Raw genomic sequence first — 20,366 nt, 5'->3', positions numbered from 1 at the left:
AAGAGTCCACTGTTCCATTGTACTTGAATATATAGGGTTTATATACACAGTATACACTCTCTTTTGTTTGGTTTGAGACTTTGATGGTTAAAATAGATCATGTGTGACAAATTTGACCTGTAGAAATATACACGACTCGATCTGTTGATCCTGTGGCGCGTGAGCCGACATATTGCACTATATGTCGTCTGCATGGTACCTGTATGATACAACTTCAGCACCTCACATTCACATGTTTGAAATGAGAAATCTTACCATTCACAGTTGTCTTAATATTAATGGTTGTTGAATATTTGGCCTTACATGTAAAATGGCTGTGTTTCACTGATCTCTGATATACGGCACGCTGTGCTGCATTTTAATATGTATTACTCACTCAGGAACACGTACACACCGTCTCATGCAGAAACAGTCAAATTAGTTTTACATGTGAAGTCCAACACTTCACATGTAAATAAATGCCTTCATGTGAATTTACATAATTACTCTTTTTAGAAAGGCATATGTAATATATAATGTAGTTACATGCTTCAGTTTAACATCTGCCACATAGTCTTTGTTTGTTTTTGTTTGATTATTTCAGATGAAATTCAGACAGAAGTTAAAGTTACATTATACATTTTTTAACAAGAACCTAATTAGTGGAGGCTGTATTAATTACATTGTGAAACTTTTAAACAGTAACATAACATACATTAGTGTTTCTCTTGAAAGCTTCATAGTTTTAACAGATAATTTAATATCACTATATTTATACTTGCTTAGGTAGTGACAATACAAATTGCACACAGCAGCTTGCTATATGTAATTATGAAAAGAAGGTGCAGGATACAACACACACAAATGATTTACAAAATATATTGTGTATAGTTTATCATCTTCACATGTATTTCATTTTTCATCTTTTGTTTTAAATACACACGTATCTATTTGTCATTAGAAACAGCAGAAACAAACCCTCTGCATTAGATGACCTACAAATCTGCTGCGATCTGCATTCAGTCATGTTTCCTGGAACTGATAAATGTGATAACATTATTTCCTGAAACATCTAGAAAGAATCACAATAATGTACTGCACATGCAGATACCAGTTTATTTCATTTCATTCATTTAGTTCATTATGTACATCTAGCTAAAACTAAAGCCGTTTAACACAACAGTTCAACATTTGTAAAAGTTATAATGTTCAGTAATCTTCAAACTGTTTCAGAGAGGTGCTGAGTCAACTTTACCATCTCTTTCGTCATTACCAAGGGGCTTTGGTGCTGCCGTTGAACTGTATAGCTTTAATGTTTGAATAATCTTGACCACACATTGAGCTGTTCTTATCAAATTGGCAACTGAATGTAATCTTGGTCCACCTTGCTTTGATTGCATCTGTGGTGCAGAGACAATGTTCAAGTCTGTTGATACAGCATGTTGGATTTTGTTAATGTAGGCAGTGTATTTACAGGAATGCATCAAGCATGTTCCTTCACTGTCCTTATGATTTACCATAATACAATTTGATTTATGAATTATTAAATAAAACACCCCTTCCTCACCAACACACACACACAGAGACACACATATGCATTGTTAATAAAGATATACTCTTGTTGTATTGTTGTATTGTATCATTTTTTATTTCATCCAATAAAACACACTGCAACAAGTTGTCTTCCAGTTTTTATAAAAGTTTTTTGTTGTATTTTTTCTTATAGTATTCTCAGCTCAGAGCTGTCACGCTTCTTTTGTCTTTCTCTCTCTGTCAGTGCTTGTGGTTCAGTCTGTGGTATTTTTGCGGTCTTTTTGTTTCAGACTAGATGAAGAGCTCAAAGCTGAGCGAAGCGATAGCATCTCAGTGAAGACGCTTCGCTCTCCTCTTTCTCCAGCACACAGGAAAGGGTAGCGCACACTCACTGAGACCCTCAGTTGCTTTTTTACACTTGCCAATCGCACAGGTGTGCATGTGTATTGCTTGTGTGTGTGTATGTGTGTGTGTGTGTGTGTGTGTGTGTGTGAAAGAGAGACAGAGAGAGAGGCTGCAAGACATACACACCTTGCTATAAAATGATTTTGTAATTTAAGGTTGTAACAATACAGCTCGTTGCCACACACTGGAGGCAGCTCAACAGAAACTGAATGTGATGCAAGTTTACACATCAAAAGTAAAGGAAGAAACAAAACCCTGTAACTCACCTACTCAACTTCCGCCAAACACAATATTGACAATGGAAGTACAACACCCACTTCCAAACCTCTTCTTTCTCTTCTCTTCCACACACACTCTTTCAGATGTACGACACAACACTACAAATACTTTCAAACTTAGGACTTTCTTAGTTCAAGTTGTTATCTATGCAGAAGTCATAGCTGTCGTGGAGACAAACGCAGCGTTTGACCTCTAGGTTACACCGTTATTATTCCTGCTGTTGCAATAGTGCCCTTCAGCAAGGCACCAGACCCCAAAATGTCATTAATCTGCCTTTGATTCATCCGTTTGAACAGGAGACAGTGAATCGTTGTAAAAAAGAAAGAAATGCTTCCAGATGTGTTTAATAAACAAACATAACATAACACAATAACTTTTCTATAAAAAAGAAAAGAGCCCCCTTTGTAAATGATTGTAAATATACCATTTTATTGATTCCTCAGATTTATGCTCCAGGAAAAATCAACTTGACAGTCCTGTTTTCTTTCAACATTTAAAAATACATTGAAAAACAAAACACAAATAAATACCAGGGAGCAAAAAGCAACTGAGCAAATATAACATTTCTATTCAGCTGCTTTGTGGTCGACCTGCTTCCCTTATGTAAATAAACACATTTGGTTTCTGTGTGAAGGTACACGGTACATCTGTATCACAATATGGGCTTTGAGGGAAAAGTACTGCTGTGTTTTGTCCTGTATGAAAATACGCCTTGATAAAAGTAATCTGCATATTGATAGATTATTGATTATAGACGAAAGATTATAGCACAGGGGGTATTCAAAGCTTGGACTTCTGTCTTGTAAAATATGTAACTAAAATGAGTCAATATATTACAATATGTTACATGGCTGCTGCTGTTGAAGATTTAAAAACTCTTCTCTGGCCAAGCGCACACTTCACTGTAACTACAGGTGACATGTTGCTGTTGGCAGATTAGATCTTTGGGGTGAATCATGTCCTTCATGCTCCAACGGACGTCGGCTCGAGTGAAGCATTTCAGCCACTGAATCACAGACGCAGAAGTGTTAGTGTACATAAGATCTTCAATAATCACACAGCATTAACATCCTATGAGTTTTGTATCGTAGCAGTTTCATTTAAACCTGGAAACATTTTGCAATATCACACATGCAATAAATGTTATATAAAATGACACACATAATGTACATACTCTGAGTCACACATAAGCTGTAGATGCAGTGCTTTATCTTTATCTGGGCATCTGTCTCTTGCTTAATGGAGAAAAATGAAAAACAAAGAGATTAAAGTAAAGTCAATTACAGTCCATATTGTTACAGAAGTAAAAATTAAACAATTTAATATTTAGTAGTAGTGATCTACTTACGCGAAGTGGTGGCGACATTTTTTGGGTAGCCCTGTAAGAAAAAATGTGTCCAAACAAAAGAAAACACTTAGAGATACAAAACTCGTACAAAATATACATTTATGTGTCTTCTTCTTTTTTTTTTTTTTTTTAAACTCAAACACTTCCACTTCAAAGCTGTCCAAATAGTTTCACAATCATTTGTGAGCATAATTTGCTGTGTGGCTTTGGCATGAATCTCTGCAAACGGTGCGCTCTTCCCTACCGGCCCTCACATTATTTATCGTATTAAAGGGGGACTACTCACGGTTGAAGTAGTACAGTGTGCAGATGAGGGCTAGAGCCAGGCCCACAGTAAGTCCAACCAACGGCCACAGAACCATGGACCTGCAGACACCTACAGCCAACACACACGATATATACAATTTGATAGGTACTTGTTTGGTTACTTCTCCTGGTACAGTGAACAAGATTTATACTGTAACTTCACTGCAGCTTACCCTGTGAAGGATTCTTCTTATTGCAGTGACAGACTGACTTGACTGGTGGTTTGGGTTTTGTCTTAGGAGGTGATGTTGGAGGGGTCGCTGTCAGATAAAGACCAGGGAACAATAAAGACGAGTGATGACTAAACACAAGCAGTGAAGAAAGACTGTAAAGAATCTTTTAAGCAGAGATTAAAGGGGACTCAGCAATTTTTAAATGGTCCCTATTTTTCAGTCTTTATATACAAAAAAAAGATTCTGACCAGGATCTCACACACATCACAAATCCTCTCTACAAATACGTCATGTATGTTGTTTGTCTGCGTGTGACTCTCCAGTACAGTCTTATTGGGCCAGCGGACAGTTTTTCTTCAAATTTTTCTCCTTTTCAGCTCAAAGAAATTCACGCACTGATAAATGAACTCCGCACACAGACAGGTACGATACAGTGTTACCTTTTGTAGATCATTTTTGTTTAATCCATTTATTCTGCTAACTTTTTAAGATCGATTTCACTCAACATTAAATGACCGCACATGTGGACGGGCCGCACCAGCTGGTCAGAAATAAGTGTCAGACCACAATCAAAAAAAAACCCCAAAGAAACAAACCATCAACACTATAATATTTCTCATGCACACCTCTTACATGTGCACATGTCTCAACGAAAGCACGAGCAGTCACTGTGGTGAGTGGTACTGAGGTTTGGAGTGTCCACTAAGTCTTTGTATTAGACCGCCACACCCAGGTGAGTAAGGCAAACTATGAGGAGGTTGATAGCGTAGATTCTGGGCAGAAATAACAACGCTGAAGAAAAAAGGATAAATACGTAGTAACACATGTAACTTTTTGAGGATACTTGACAAGGGAGATACAGCAGGAAACATTAGAAGAGAGAAACGTGAGACTCTGAGTTCCTCTCAACGAACTCAAACTGGGTACGCCGCAGTACATGTATGCAGGTATTTAGTGGCACGTAATGTTTTAAAGTCAGAATCTTCATTGTGTGATAAATTTTAAATATTGTTTAAAGTGTCAAATTGAATCAGATTTAAATGCAGAGGTTTGTTTCAGATTTGCATATAGCCACTTAATTGACTTACTCCTCCACCTGCCACCTGAAATTATATGGATGTATTGAAACTCCACAGCCGCTTGATATGAAACTCTGGATATTTAATTGCACTTGAGATTTCAGCATACAAACCTCCTGGTCGGAGAAGACTCCCAGGCTTCCATATCTCTTTACCGTTCCTGTCTTTTAGGACACAGGAATAAGTCCCTGCGTCCTCCGTCTTCACATTCATGATGCGTAGCACAAACATGCTACCTCTCTTGCTGAATTTAAACTTTGTCTCTTCCACATTAGGCCCATAGTTAACACGGTCAGCGTTGTTGCATTTTCCAAGGAACTGTACTTGGGGAGAACTGCGGAACCAGTAGACAGAGTCACAAGAGATGTTAACGCAGTCACACTCAATAGTCTCATGACTGGCGATAGCAGGGTAATGAACTTTGATGGGTTCTTGAAGCGGGATCTGGCTCGAACCTAGGGGTAGAAATAGAGGGATGTTTGAGATTTCATCAGACACATAGTTGTAGTACAACTGCTACAGTCCAAAATGGGAGTTTACGGATATGTACCACTGACGGTTGAGGCTCTAAAACACTACAACAAAGTCAAGGCCAAAAACCCAAATTTTCAAAAATACATGGATTTTCTAAAAAATGGTTATTCAGTCTTGTTTTGACGTCTGAGGCCGACTTGGCCATTATTTGGTGTTCAGAAAGGTTTGAGGAAAAGCTGCCTGCAACGTTGCATCCGCAGTCTGTAAGTCAGTCTGTGATTAAGATTAATTATGAAGCAAAAGCACAAACAAGTGATTGTGCTTCGAGCACGGCAGAAGAATGTACAAACAAAACTGGCAATTTAGAAAAACTACAACTATCACCATGAGTATCACAAGAATGTAAATGTGAAGAAAGCTCTTGCATATACTTTAAACTTGTAAAGGTGACATTTTGAAATGGCTTTACGGGGAGACTGAGCATTTATGCAACGTTTAAGGGATGCCGTCATTGGAAGAGCTATTTCATCTAATTTTAGAATCAGTTCCAATGTCTATTTTGTGTGTTTTCAAGTCAGGTATGTAGACATATACCTGTTGCAATCACTAGTCTTATGAAATATCTAAGTTAAGGTAAGCGGCAGTTCAAAGGATGCCTGAGTATGAAAGGTTAAGGTTCATTGGTATTTAGGTGGATAATCATGTCGTTCTCACAAACATATATGAAATGCACAAATTGTGTGGCGCTCAAGAATTGATAAAGTCTTTATCCTGTGAGTTGACTATACAGTACGATACAGTTCATTTCAATGCCGTGGGAGAGCTATAATATAAAAAAAATGTAAATAAATAAAGAAAATTGACAATGATAGAGACCTAATACAGAGCATATATTACATTTATGTAATAACTATATCAATCATGTATACCAGTATTATTATTACGGCAGTTTGACTATTAGAGTTTCAACAAATGAACCAAAGGCTACTGTGTTGTACTCGGTCTGTTTAAACCGTCTGAGTCATCTGGTGGATCATTAGAAACAAATTCACCTTTTAGCAAAAACTATGGCTAGGACTGTTTTCTACATGTTTTAAGTTAAACATCAGATACACCTCAGTCTGAGAAGACAACAACACATCCCTCGCTACAGGCCCCTGACAGAGTTATGATGTCGAGAACGCCGGAGGCCTACAAAACAACAAACGGAGAAACTTAGTGGTCTTACCTGCTGTCCACAGCGATACTGTCAACAGTGTCCATGCCAGCGGCTGCGGGATCATTTTGTCTCGTCCCCAGTGTGTGTACGCGTGTGTGTATCTTGAGTGGTAGCTGAGGGAAGTTGCTGATACTTTCTTTTCCTGCTATCTATCTGTCAGAGATGATGGGAGGAACTGAGCTGACAGGGCCCGGAGTCGTCAAGGTAACACCCTAATGTGACACACACAGGGCCTATCAGAGTGGGCCACCCAAGGCACTTAAACATGACAAACACACACACATGCACGCAGACACACACACACACACATGCATGCATGCAGACACACACACACACACACACACACACACACACACACACACACACACACACACACACACACACACACAGCTGAAAAAAATAACTTAAACTGAAATGATCATAAAACATAGACAGTCGGTAAACAGGATAACAGCATAAAAAGAAACCAATCACACAAAATGTATGTACCCAACAAGTAACACTTGTTTTCATCTCACAGATGCAACACAAAAGCCATAAAGTGTCACACATCATATGGATCATGACAAACAGTAGAAAACATGTGGTGACGTTTCATCAGAGCTGACATGATACCTCAAGCAATAAAAAAAGGTGTATGTTCACAGAGCAGCAGTTTGCAGTGCTGTGGTCTCTGCCCAGGTGCATGACCTAGAGCTCAGCGGAGTCCCACATGTGCAGCTTCATGCCTCACTGCAGAGCGCGGCAAGTGAATGCCAAAGTACGGAGCCTAAACTTCAGGCATTGACTGGAAACGAAGGGTCAGTGGTACGACCCCTGCTCCACAACGCTGTATATTATTGTTAAATATTCACTGGTGCGTGTGTACAGCAAATTCAGGACTTTCTTATAATTTACTTCTTTAACTGTAAAGTGTATCAAGACACACGCTAAGAAAGCAGTAACACAAAGCACAGTGAGGTTTGTGCATGGGCATGGTACTTTGCAAAACAAATCATATGAATTCTGAATATTCTCAGCTATCTTCTGTGAAACGGTAAATTTGTTCCAATTGAATCAGAAAAAAATCAATAAAACAGTGAAGTGAAATCATTCATTCTCTGTTTTTTCAATAGATTGAATATATTTCTCAGTTATTTGAACAAACTGAATAAGTTTTGACATTTAGTAAGATGGTTTAAGCTGAATTTGTCTTCTATAGAAACTGCCCTCTGAATTTCTTCTGTTGACAATGAGTTATTCTCAACCCTTTTTCTTTCTTGTCATTTGAATGTTAAATCAATGGCAGATTAAATCAAACTTAAATCATTAAGAAAAAAGCACATGGGAGATATTTACTTTCTAAATTTTGTAATGATATAATATTTTTATTTAATTACAATTGAAGACCTCCAGCAAAAACTGTGATCTCGGACGAACACAGATATGTTGCATGAAAAGACGAAAGTAAAGGTTCAGCTTGTGATGAACTTTGGAATGAGTCAGTTAGGGCTGCAGCTATCAATTATTTTCAGTATTGATTGATTTGACTATTAATCTATGAATGCTGTAGTCTCTAAAATGTCAAAAATTTGTGTAAAAATTGCCTTTGCTGCTTCAAAGAGCCTATGGTATCCTTTTCAAATTGGCCATTTTGCCAAATATCTGTTTGATAGCCAAACCTACTTCATTTATGACGATATAAAACAGAGAAAAACAGCAAATCTATACTAATATATATATTTGAAAAAGAGGAACCAATGAATGATTGGGATTTTTTCTTGTCTATTCATATATCAACCCCAAATCAAACCAAGACTCTCTGAGTGATATTGCCATTTATGAGTTTACGCAGGTCATTGCATTAAGTTTTAAGCAGGCTTGACATTTCCTTGTAGTTTTTTATCCTACTTAAAATCCACATCTTAAGTCATATTCAAGGCATATTGAAGGTAATATGTCCCATTGATTGGTATTTATACATTACTTTGGAGCAGCGACTCTAAAAACAAAAATTGATGGCTGACTGTTTAAATGTCTTATTATCCACAGAATCACATTTTCTTTCTAAAACTGAAGACCGCTTAAGTCATCCAAGTGGTGCCTGTGGATTGTTTTGTGTGTGTGTGTGAAAGGTTAGGGTGTAGAACGGTCTGGTGGGGGTCTTAAAATGAGAGGATGTGGGCACACCATAGCTCTACGGGGGTCGAAGATTCGAGCGCAACAGGGAACGATACCACAGGATTCTTTGAAAACAGGAGATCTCAGGGGGCTTCAGAGCTGTTCTTTACACACTGCTGAGCTACAAAGCCTTTGTGGGTCTCTCCGCTCCGACACTTTAAGTCAAAGGCTGCCATGCTGAGTTGCTGTTTGCCTCTCATTTCATTTCTCTTCTCCAATTTTGTTTAAAGTTTGGTTCACATCCATATAATTGTATGTGGAGTCTGGTTCTCATCCGCAGTGCTTTAAACAAATAAAGTCAAGTCCTCAATCAGCAACTTTTCATCTTCATCAACTGCTGTCACCTCTGTCATTCCCACTTTTCTCTCGCCATCAACATTGGTAGTTAAGCTGACATCTAAGTGCATGTTTTTGATTCACACTACTTCTGCTTGAAAATTGTGATACACTGTTCTGTTATTTCAACAAGTCAAATACTGTACAAGACTGGGTGTACCCCGCCCCTCACCCAATGTCAGCTGGGATATGCTGCAGCCCCCCCTGCAACCAAATAATAAGCGGTATGGCTAATGGACGAGTAAACATACTGAACAGCACTCTGCTCCAGGGATCCTAACACAATTGAATAGCTGATACAGACATGAACGAACTTTAAAGACGATCCTTTGTTGTACTTGAAAACCTTCTTATGCAAATACAAAATGTTGAAAAAAAAACAAGACTTTTCTTTAAAGATATTTAATCTATTTTACTGTTATGAGAGTTTTTGACCACCACTCCAGTCTGAAGTCTTCTCAAAACCTTTTTCTAGAAATCTAGTCTTTAACAAAGGCAAACTAGCGCACTGCCATAATCCATAAAGCCAGAGCTAGAAATGTGCATCGCATCCATGATGATATTTTGTACAAAAAAACAGAACTCAAAAAGTCATGGAAGCACAATGAAAGCGCCTGTTTTTTGTTGTGCTAAAAAGATCTAAAAGTTGCAGATGCTCAGCCAGCCTTTATTCAGACTGATGAAGATGTTACTTTACACTCTTACGGACTTAGGATCCTTATGAATCAAGAGGATCACTGGAAATTTGAAGTAATTGCAATAACTTTACTTTGCCTCGTTTCAGTCACCTGAAATAAATATTGCCAACTGCCTTTGTTGCATCTGAACATGAATTTTGAAGTTTGTAAAGCGATGTCCTCATTTAAACTCTTGCACCTGTCTGACCCCAAACACTTTATGTGCTATTTGGATGTGCAAACATACCCATAACACATGCACCCACAGACAATGCACTGTAGACTAGGGCAATGTCTCAGCACTCTGTGTTTTGTAAGTAGTTTTGAGGTGATATAGTGTGTACAAGGGCACAGAATGGTTTTTTTTTTTTTATCATTACCATTATATTCAACATACGCTGAACCTCTCTGCACCTCTAACTGCCTCCTTTCAGCCTACGTGCCTCTGAGCGAAAGCAGACAACAGCTTCAAAAGAAATGAAATGACTGAGCTTGCAACATCTGTGAGCTTTTATTTGCTTTACTGATGCGCTGAGTGAAGCTCAACAGCGCCAACCTCAGGCTGCTAAAGGGATCACAATCTAATACATCCTTGGCAGGAGCACAGATAACACAATCAAACATAATTTAAGTTAGGTCAGTTAACCTAAGAGATCAAGAGGATTTCTTGATAATTCTAAATGATAGGCGAGAAAATAAGAGATCTTAAATATAACAGCCAACAACTGTGGCTGACTGTACACATGAATTTAATCAAAGACACTTTTAGATGTCGTAGTGAAAAATAAAGCTATTGTAGCTGTGGATATGTGTGAGAAACCCTTCAACACACAATGAAATAAGAATAACATTCATTCCTGACTAACGCAAATTGACTAAGCACGGCTAGCCAGCTAGCACACCATTGAAGAACAACACTGTTCGGGCCATCAGAGCAGATGGTGAAAATTGCTTTGTTAACTGCTATCAAAATTTTTATCATTTTAATATACACAGTTTTGAAATTCATGCTCATGTTAACTTTAACCTTTAACCAAAACATTTCAGCCGTTCAGAAGACACAGTTCAGCTGGTCCTGTTGAGTTTAACAGCCCAGAATGGAGTCATCCCACAGCTTCTCCTCTTCCGTCCTAGTGTCTACCTTCTCTTTCACTTTCTTCTTCTCTCTTCTGTATTTGGGTTTGGCTGACTCATCCTGCCCACCCTCCCCCTGCTCAACATTAATTTCAGCCTGTATATGCACTTCGGTATATTTTCTATTGTCCATCATGTCCTCTGGCTTTAAATTGTCCATCACCCTTTCCCCTCCTTCCTCCTCCTCCCTGGATTTTTTTTCTTTTCGTCTCTGCTTCCCATGTTTCTTTTGCTTGTTTCTCCTCCTCTCTTGCTGTGACTCTCCAAACTCTTCTTTTTTTCTCTCCTCTGACTCATTATCTCGTTCTTTCCTTTGCCGTTTTCTCCTCCTTTCCTCCTTGTGCGAGTCCTCCTCTCTTGACCTCCTACCTCGCTCCTTCCTGGATCTTCTAATCCTCCTCCTTTCTCTTCGCTTATATTTATTGTCATCACTGTCACTTGTGCTACTGCTGTAAGAAGAGGAGTATGAGGAGGAATAAGATGATGAGGTAGTACACGAGGAGGAGCTTGACTGGGTTCTGCGGCTCTTTCTCTTTATGGGCCGACCGGCAAACTGTGGAGCGCCTGAGGCTGAGAAGCCTGGAGGAGGGCAGTTGTAGTCCCAGCCATGAGGAAGCCTGGGAGGGCCTGGATATGGAGGACGCCATCCTTCAGCTGGGTAGTAACAACCAGGGCCGAACTGATGAGGAGCGTCAGAGGCGGGAGGAAGGTTGGGTACAGGTTTGCTCAGCTCTATGATATGCTCCTTGTTAAATACTTCCTGTACTTCCTCTTCATCTTCCTCATCCTCCTTTTGTGTGTCACCCTGAGGGAGGACTTGACTGGTCTTGGGGTTAATTCCACGAGCTTTCTGAACCTGAATGTAATCTGCCAGTTCATCTGCGAATGTGCTGTAGCTTTTTTGCTGGGATTTGCAGAGGTCAACGACCTTCTTCTCCCTGGCCAAGAGCATGTGAACAAGAATTAAGTTGCAATTCAATCAGGTAATAAACGCTGATGTCACACTGAAGCCCCATTAAGTGTTTTTTTTTTTGTTTTGTTTTTTTACCACTACAGAGCGGAAAAACAAACGTACAGAAATGTAGTTTCATAATACAATCAGCTTATCAAGTGTTAAGTTAAGTTAACACGTCATACCATTCCCTACGCAGAGTAGTATGACCATCCAGTGAGGATGTATGTACGTTAAAGCAGAGGTAGTTTGCATACTGAACCCTGGAGAAAAAGTAGAGACCATCCTGTGATGGGATCACACCAGCAGCGACACGTGTCAACATGCAGACGTACCGACCCATGAGTACTCAGTAATTAGATTAGAACTAGATTATTGCAGAAGTAGTCAGTACTCATGGGTCGGAGCAAACCCCTTCTTGGAACTCAGCCTTCATTTTGATGTCAACTACACACCTGTAAAGCATGTGAAGTTCGTGCGTGCATCTTGCAAAGTTGTGAAAAACCTCACTGACAAAATCTGTCCACAGACATTTAAACACCTGCGTAAGTATTCAAAACCACCTACTGTAGTAGTTCCCACTACAGTAGGTGTCTCCAGGACCACATTTTGCCACAATCTCTCTCTCTCTCTCTCTCACACACACACACACACACACACACACACACACACACACACACACACACACACACACACACACAGTGAAAAAAAATACCATCCCTGTTGTCACAGCAGGTAAAGATTATTGATGCTACTTTGAAACCTTCAAGGTTTTCATCTTGCAAATGAAGCCTGCAAGATTGAGTGAGCTTGTTTTCTTTAGTTCACGCCCATATACTCAACTGGAGTGGGTTGTGCACACTACTCACCTCAGCTGTGTGTGTATGTATGTATGACAGCCATGGGACTCAAACCACAAACCTGGCTGAAAGCCCAAACATAAGCTAAAAGCAGCTGAAAACTAAACAGAGCTGCAGAGGTTATGAGATAATATTCATCTAATTCAGTGTCAGTATCAAAAAGCTTTAATGTTGGCAGAGGTCTAGAAAGGCAAGTTCGAGTGCAGTGTAGTGGAGGTTAAATTTGAAGTGTAGCACAAATTCTGACACAATGACAGTGGACATGGTGTTTCTGTCAGACAGTTCTTGATCTTACCTAATCTGGTGCTTGTTTCCCTGAACGTGCGCCTGGTACATCTCCACAGAGTTAAACTGCACACTACACATCTGACACACCAGGGAGTTGGCTGTGGACAACAGAGAGCGGGTGAGGTGGGAAAGGAAGGAAAGACGGCATAAATGATCAAACAGTGGCTTATGACCAGTTAGATACCCCACTTCTTTGCTTTCTCCCATTCCAGTTAGTTCTGGTGAGTTTTTAATTCACAGCAAAATAATATTCATTTAACATTATATTTGCATTTAGGGGTTTCCAAATTTTCTCTACACAACTGACAATTTATAAAAATAATATAAAAGGCACATGAAACATAAGATTAACATATTGTTGTTTTTGAATGTGCCTAATAAATAAACTGACTTGACATCGTGTGCAACAACTGCAAGCCGTCATTAGCTAACTGAACTCTTCTATATTATTATTTAACAGAAGCACAATTAGACTACCTGTCTTTTGTCAACACTTATTGATTGTCATAAAGCTAACACCTACCTGCTACCTCTGATGGAAAAACATCTTCATGGCATTTTCAAAAATCAGTGTTATTTTAGGCAGAAAAGTCTTCTGGGTTTTTGCTCCACATTTCTGTGCACTAATCAATTTATTTATTTTGATTTTGATTTTACAAGCTAGTTTTGTGTTGTGCTGTTGCCAGCTTCTACTGGTTTTATCTGTCTCTACATGGCACCTAGATGACACTGACATATAGTGTGTCGATCAAAGAAAGAAAAAAAATAAAATAGATATATGTTTCTAGGCATCAATTCGCCTTTTGAAATACGTGCAAAAGATTAAATACCAATTTAATCCCTTCATTGTTTGATGCCGTTTGTATTATGAGGCAGGACCCTTTGTTACCTTGTTGGACATTGTCTCCCAGCTCTTTCATCAGCTCCTGTCTGGCCTGATTCCTCTGGTGTTTGCGTCCATTGTAGTGCTGCAAAGCCATTTGGGGATTGTTGAAGGAAGCAGCACACAGGGCACAGCACTTGTTCGGGTCCTTCAGATCAACCTCTGTGCTGGGGGCAGTTGTGGCTGCTGCTGGGTCCACGGGATGCTCCATACCATCCTCTGGGGCTGATTTCTGGTTAGCATTATCAGGAGTCAGCCTTGGTAAAGTACACGCCTCTGTGTTCCTGTTTATGACTACAATAAAAAATATTTGACCATCTGAACTTAGAAAACTTGAGCAGACAGTTGAAGCATATCGTCAACTAAATTTGCAAACATTAAAATTCAAACCACCACAATACTTCTCCATCACACAACCTACACTTGCCTGGCGGCTGAAGACCTTGTTTACGAAGATTTTTTGCATGGACTTTCCCTTCATAGTGTGATTTTGCCACCAAGTGGGAACTAAACACCATATTACACAGCTCACAGAACCGGTCCTTATCAGTAGTCATGGTCTGCTGCAAGAAACAGGCACAACACTGGCAGGTCAGGAGACAGATGGATGCTTCCCAACACGAAATGCAAACAAAATGAATAAAGTAGCAAATACGAAAGATATGTTAGACTAGTTTTACCACTTACAGCCTTTGCATAGGATCCCCCCACAGCTACTTGTGCTTTTACTTAATTCAAAATGCTTGTGCTGGCAACCATAGATGGATTTCTGTGCATCTCTCTCTTACGTGATCATGTTGTTTTGAGAGGGATATAATCAGGGCACTTAACTTATGACCCTTAAGACTTCTTACTGTTGGATGCTTACAACAGTACGGTGTTCAGTTTCTTCATTGCTCGGTGTTAAATACAAAACGTGTAAAAAGTAAAATCTCAAAATGAGCGCTAACCTGAGGTGCTGTGGACTCTTTGTTTATCTTCTCGCCTTTCTTGGCCTGCAGGTACACCTTGAGTTTCTGAGCATGTTTCTTTCCCTGCAGTTGGGGGATATGGGAGACATAATTATTAAGGGTCTGACCTTGTGAGGTCAATAAAACTGTACTACAGTTTATGTGACTAGTGTTTGGGAAGCTGCACACACCTCATAGTGGGACAGCCTCTGAGACTCAAACAGCAGCACAGCCTCACACACGTGGCAGTAGTCATCAGTGAGGAGACCCTTTAGAAGCTCCTCTTCATTCTTGTCTCCTGCGTGGCAGAGTATACTGTCACTGTCACAGTTAAGCGTCAGCGAACAAAGTAGAAGCTTATTTAATCATGATGAATAAATAAAGAGCTATTAAATAATTTTGTCACATTCATTTGGGAGCAACTTATATTTTCTTCACAGGAAAAAAAAGATTAAACTTCAAGCAGATTTCACTTTCAGTCTGCTGTATAACGACTTCCTGTACATAGAAAATGGAGTAGCCTAGTTTATATTATTTTTTTAAGCTTACTGAATTACACACTAATTGAAGACACATCCACACCTTAAGAACATATTCAAAGCAAGATGTTATCCATTGTATGATATGTATTATTTACCAACAGGATTCTTTGGGACAGCTGTAAACTAGAAGGTACTTGCATCATTAGATTATAGAAAATGTCTAAATTGTTGCAAAACTTGCTACCTGAATTGCTTTCATTCAACACGAAGCTCTTTAAGATTTGTAAAATATGTGAGAAAGTCATGGTTTCATGCTTGAGTCATTCTGCTCATTCAACGCCCGATGCATGTTCATTGTTCTGCATTCGTGTAACCTTTGAATGCAGGAAGAGGTCAGCCACTTTTCCCTGATAGCATCAATTCTGTTTAACGTGCTCTGCTCATTTTCACTTGAAACAGTTATTTAGCACTAAAAAATTTACAACATCCTTCAACAGCACTGTAGATGATCACTATTCATAATAGTGCAACAGTTTGGGCTAATATTTGGTTATGAGTGTCACTACTTTCGTGAAGAAGCTGTCTGTGAAGTGCGTGAGTTTCATTTTTCATTTGACTCTATTAAAATTAAATCACTAAATAGGAACTGATGTGTTATTGTGACAACTTTTAATCCTCGCTGACAATTATTCATACATGTCTACATATTCTAACAATGACATGAATTGATCTGGTTAAGCTATTATCATATGTGGTAAGCTAATCATAAGACATAAATGATTAATATTATGACTAGTGTCAACTGAGATTTGTAACTAAAGCTGAAATTATCAGTTGATAACTCAATTAGGTTGTCAACAAAAAACATTAGTGATTATAAATCAATTACCTTATTTACAGTTAAAAATGTGTGTTGTTGTACTCTTTCCTTCAATGCATCCTGTACACTATAATTGTAAATTCAATAATGATGTTTATGACAATCACTTGTCACTGAATAAATCATTGACCAAAAAAAACAAAAATAAAAAAGGTATATTAATCAGTGCTAAAAATGACCATCGCATTGTGACACTAAGAGTAAGTAAAATAAGGCATTGGAATTAAGGACTATGAAATACTTTCAAAATGTCTTGAGTCCCAATACTAACCACCTATGGTGCACTGGTTAAATTTTAATGTACCAACTTCTGCTATGTAATAATTATAAACTAAAACACAACATTTCTCTGTGTATCTCAGTGAAACATCTACAGCTCAAATAAACTTGGGACTGACAGAAGTAAAACAGCATATACACATATTTCTGCCTGAAGTGTCTGTCTGCTGATACATTTCAAATATTGTACTTACCAAATGATAATCACAGTAGAGGTTAACAAGAGAACAGAGATTGTAGGTACTGTATCTCAAAACATGTGTACAATGTTTGAATAGGAGAAATTTCTATTTCCTATTTACACCCTCATCCTGAAAGTATTTTTATTTTACTGCTTAACAACGCCATCAAGAGGGATACAAATGGCCACATTTGGTGAATGACAACTCAGCTGATGAGAACTGAGAGCCTTCAAACTCAAAGCCAACCTGATAATCCCGTATCTTTTAACACACCTACATTATAGATACTAAATTTTGCCTCTGGCTTTAGTATTGCTTCATTGCATGGCAGTCCATTGCTTTGACTGCTTCAGTATTAAGATAAGAATATCAGTTTTGCCAGAGAGGATACAGTCAATGTCACCCTTTAATAATATTAAGTTATTTGGTGGCCTCCGCTACCATACCTGCTAGCTGTCCTACCAGTTAACCTGAACTACCGGTATGTGGCTAGTTTAAATGGTCGAAAAGGCCGTGTGGGTTGGGTGACTGCTAGATAATTAGCAACTGGCCAACCACTTACAGACCTGTGAAAACGAGCAACCTCTTAACTTTGTGTGATTTCACTGTAAGGCAGTTTAAGGATTAAAATGCTCCGGTATAACATACTGAGCAACTCCCAACGTTTCAGCTAACGTTAGACAGCTGACATTAGCGTATTTAGCTAAGGAGCTAGCTCACTCGACTGCTGAGCTGGCTAGCCAGTTAGCTAAAGCGCTAACATTGGCTCGGCAGGCAGGACGCCATACGGCTGAATTTTCATATTCTAGACAGAACTCACCTTCAATCTGGGTACTATCTATTTTAGTGTTTATTACTTTGTCAGCATCTGTGACAGAAGCCGCGTTAGGGGTACTAGTAGTGTTATTTTGAGCGTCTGATTCCGCAAGCAGCGGAGGACAGACGTTTGTGTCGTCCATCTTTTTCTCTAGCTGTTTGGTGCATGCGCAGTGACGTCCTAATACTAATGGCGTTGGCTGGTTTGGTTTGATAATCCTCAGAGGAGTTATAATGATATTTATAGTATCAATAATTCACCTAAATCACATCCAGGCTTGAAGCTTACTGGGACACTCACTATTTACTACTGGACCCCTTTTCTTGAACAGGTTTTATATTTTAAAATTGGTAAATATAGTGTTAAAAGCATTGTATATTTTTAAAAACCCTTTACTGTTGTGTTCAACTGTGACCTCCTTATGTGACCCCCCCAAAAAATAAAAAAATAAAAAAAATAATAATAAAATGAAATATAATAAAATATACAATATAACCAACCTATAACCAGGATTTTGAAACAGAAGCATCTAATTGGAATTTAGGCAGCACAAATTTTATTATTTACACCTGTGCTGTTCCTGCTATGGCATGTCAACAGCATGAATGCATTACAATTAGGTTCCAGCTGTTGGCACTCTACATGCACTATTTAGACATGTGCCCAACTGGTTTTGCCACTGTTTTGAATCTCGTGTAAAACACTTTAACCTTTTTTTACTCTACATTTAGCCTACTGTTTACATAATATGCCATAGACAATTTTGGACACAAATAAAATGAAAAGAAGGTTAATATCAAAATAGATAATTTATTACGAGGCATTATAATTTCAATATTTGTGTGCCACAGGGAAAATCCATGTAATGCTGGAAAACATACTGATAAATATAACAAATAGACAAGATCAGAGGATAAAGATAAAGTAGTTTCACATCAAGACAAGGGCACTGATGAAGAGGGTCACTAGGTAGAAAAGCAGTGTAGGCTGGAAAGATGTCACTTTCTCTTCTGGAGCTCTCTAGCTATGGCATCCAACTGTGGAGAGAGTTATTTAGGTTAAGACACACTGCATGTAGGTGGATGTAAATATGTAAGGCGTGTCTATTGTACAGCTTTTTGTTGTTGTTGCCAATATAATATAATATGTATAGATACAGTGTGTGGGGCATTATGTCATCAGGTCAGCATCTGTGTGTTTGTGGGCAGACACATTCTTGTAAAGACAAAATACAATACACAATACCTTCACTAGTGATTAACTATAGAGTAGGCTTTTGGATTTTGGAGTATACCTTCTTTCACGTTTGTATATTAATAAGAAAGCTGAGTTATAGTGTTCATATTAACAACACTCGTGCTAATAGAAGAAATTACACTGACAAGGAGTTTTATTTTTTAGATGAGTCATTAACTGTTGATCAGTTAATGATCTCACTACTGGTTATAAAGGTCTGTGATTACAGTGGGACATACGAGTTTAAACAGCACTAGACATGGTACTGCTGTTTTCTCTTAGTTTTCTTACAAGAATGTTTTTGAGAATGCTCCTCCTCTGGGGTCTCAAGTAGCTGCATTCCCCTGCCTCGCACAGCTTAATCTCCTCTGAAATCTGAGAGAGAGAAAGAGAGTGAGAGAGGGGGAATATGAGAGAAAACTAAAGAGGTAATGGATTCCTCCATTCTCAACAGAAAATTTTCAATGATTGACAAAATGCTGCACACACACACACACACACGCACGCACGCACGCACGCGCGCACACACACACACACACACACACACACACACACACACACACACACACACACACACACACACACACACCGGTCCTGACCTCTGACGTGCTGAAAGAGTCCAGCTCCCTCTTGCCTCCGGGGTACCAACCATGGGACCAGTGCTGGGCGTTGGACAGCTGAGCCCCCACACATAGAAGCAGCCCCAGCAGCAAAACCAGCCGAGATACACACATGATATTTCTACCTGTGGGCAAAGACAGACACTCAGAGGCCTGGCTGTAAGTATCTTTGACCTTTTAATATCTGGTTTAGAAACAAATTTAAAATTTCATAACATTTAAATACTCAATACACTGCAATAGAATCAGCAGACTATATAGGGATTACAGGTGGTTGTTACCTGCTCTGATACCGGTAACATCAAGATTATTATTATATCTGGGGATTCAACAATGTTCACTGTGATGTTTTTTCTAATATTCACAACTTTTGTTTTAGACAGACAATAGTAATATTACATAGAAGAGTAAGTAAGTGTTCTTACCTTAGTGTCAACTCTTACAACTTTATCACCACAGGTGTCCCCTAAGGTCCCTCCAGAAGCTGACTTTGCTTGTCCTGCAGTCGGTCAGTTGCTGAAGGCGTCTCACAGTTTCACAGGCGTATTACTGTAAAGATTCTCTTTACTCTCATCCTCCTCCTCACTATATGTACCGGTCTAAAAGGCCCCCCTTCCAACACACATCTCTGTTATCCTCCCCCATGTGTCCCGCCCATTACTGACCCCTTTGTACCCCTCTTCCCAGTGGTGTAATGAACGATCCCTGCGGACAAGAGGCCCAGATGACCTGGCCAATTCCAATTATCACCTGCAAACAGCACCAAGACCCCTCGGGATGCTCATCTACTCACATGCATCACCCATACCCGCTTTCAAATACTGGCACTCTGGCT

The 20,366-nt window shown here is 39.1% G+C and overlaps 3 protein-coding genes across 4 annotated transcripts; all 3 read right to left on the bottom strand.

The window, feature by feature from the left end:
• Positions 1-62: 62 nt before the first annotated feature.
• Positions 63-6,998, bottom strand: cd8b (cd8 beta). The gene is made up of 7 exons (XM_056405186.1): positions 6,805-6,998; positions 5,216-5,557; positions 4,024-4,110; positions 3,831-3,920; positions 3,545-3,575; positions 3,371-3,431; positions 63-3,202 (listed from the first exon to the last, which is right to left on the bottom strand). Exons 1-6 carry the CDS (start codon positions 6,857-6,859, stop codon positions 3,410-3,412), a joined length of 627 nt encoding a protein of 208 aa, XP_056261161.1. The 5' UTR covers positions 6,860-6,998; the 3' UTR covers positions 63-3,202; positions 3,371-3,409.
• Positions 6,999-10,455: 3,457 nt separating this feature from the next.
• zmat1 (zinc finger matrin-type 1) lies at positions 10,456-17,842 on the bottom strand. 2 transcript variants are annotated; one of them, XM_056405168.1, is made up of 7 exons: positions 17,679-17,842; positions 15,227-15,333; positions 15,036-15,119; positions 14,507-14,648; positions 14,092-14,379; positions 13,210-13,300; positions 10,456-12,040 (listed from the first exon to the last, which is right to left on the bottom strand). In XM_056405168.1, exons 1-7 carry the CDS (start codon positions 17,815-17,817, stop codon positions 11,053-11,055), a joined length of 1,839 nt encoding a protein of 612 aa, XP_056261143.1. In that variant the 5' UTR covers positions 17,818-17,842; the 3' UTR covers positions 10,456-11,052. The 2 variants fall into 2 exon arrangements, with proteins under 2 accessions (XP_056261143.1, XP_056261151.1); XM_056405176.1 differs by having other exon boundaries at positions 14,513-14,648.
• A 622-nt stretch (positions 17,843-18,464) lies between these two features.
• Positions 18,465-20,083, bottom strand: gnrh2 (gonadotropin-releasing hormone 2). The gene is made up of 4 exons (XM_056400615.1): positions 19,957-20,083; positions 19,511-19,656; positions 19,203-19,286; positions 18,465-18,712 (listed from the first exon to the last, which is right to left on the bottom strand). The coding sequence occupies exons 2-4, from the start codon at positions 19,643-19,645 to the stop codon at positions 18,674-18,676; spliced, it is 258 nt and encodes an 85-aa protein (XP_056256590.1). The 5' UTR covers positions 19,646-19,656; positions 19,957-20,083; the 3' UTR covers positions 18,465-18,673.
• Between the last annotated feature and the right edge of the window lie 283 nt (positions 20,084-20,366).

Source organism: Seriola aureovittata, chromosome 2 (genome assembly GCF_021018895.1).
Source record: "Seriola aureovittata isolate HTS-2021-v1 ecotype China chromosome 2, ASM2101889v1, whole genome shotgun sequence".
NCBI lineage: Eukaryota > Metazoa > Chordata > Actinopteri > Carangiformes > Carangidae > Seriola > Seriola aureovittata.
Note: the sequence above shows the minus strand (reverse complement) of the source record. Positions and strands in the feature narration are given on the sequence as shown.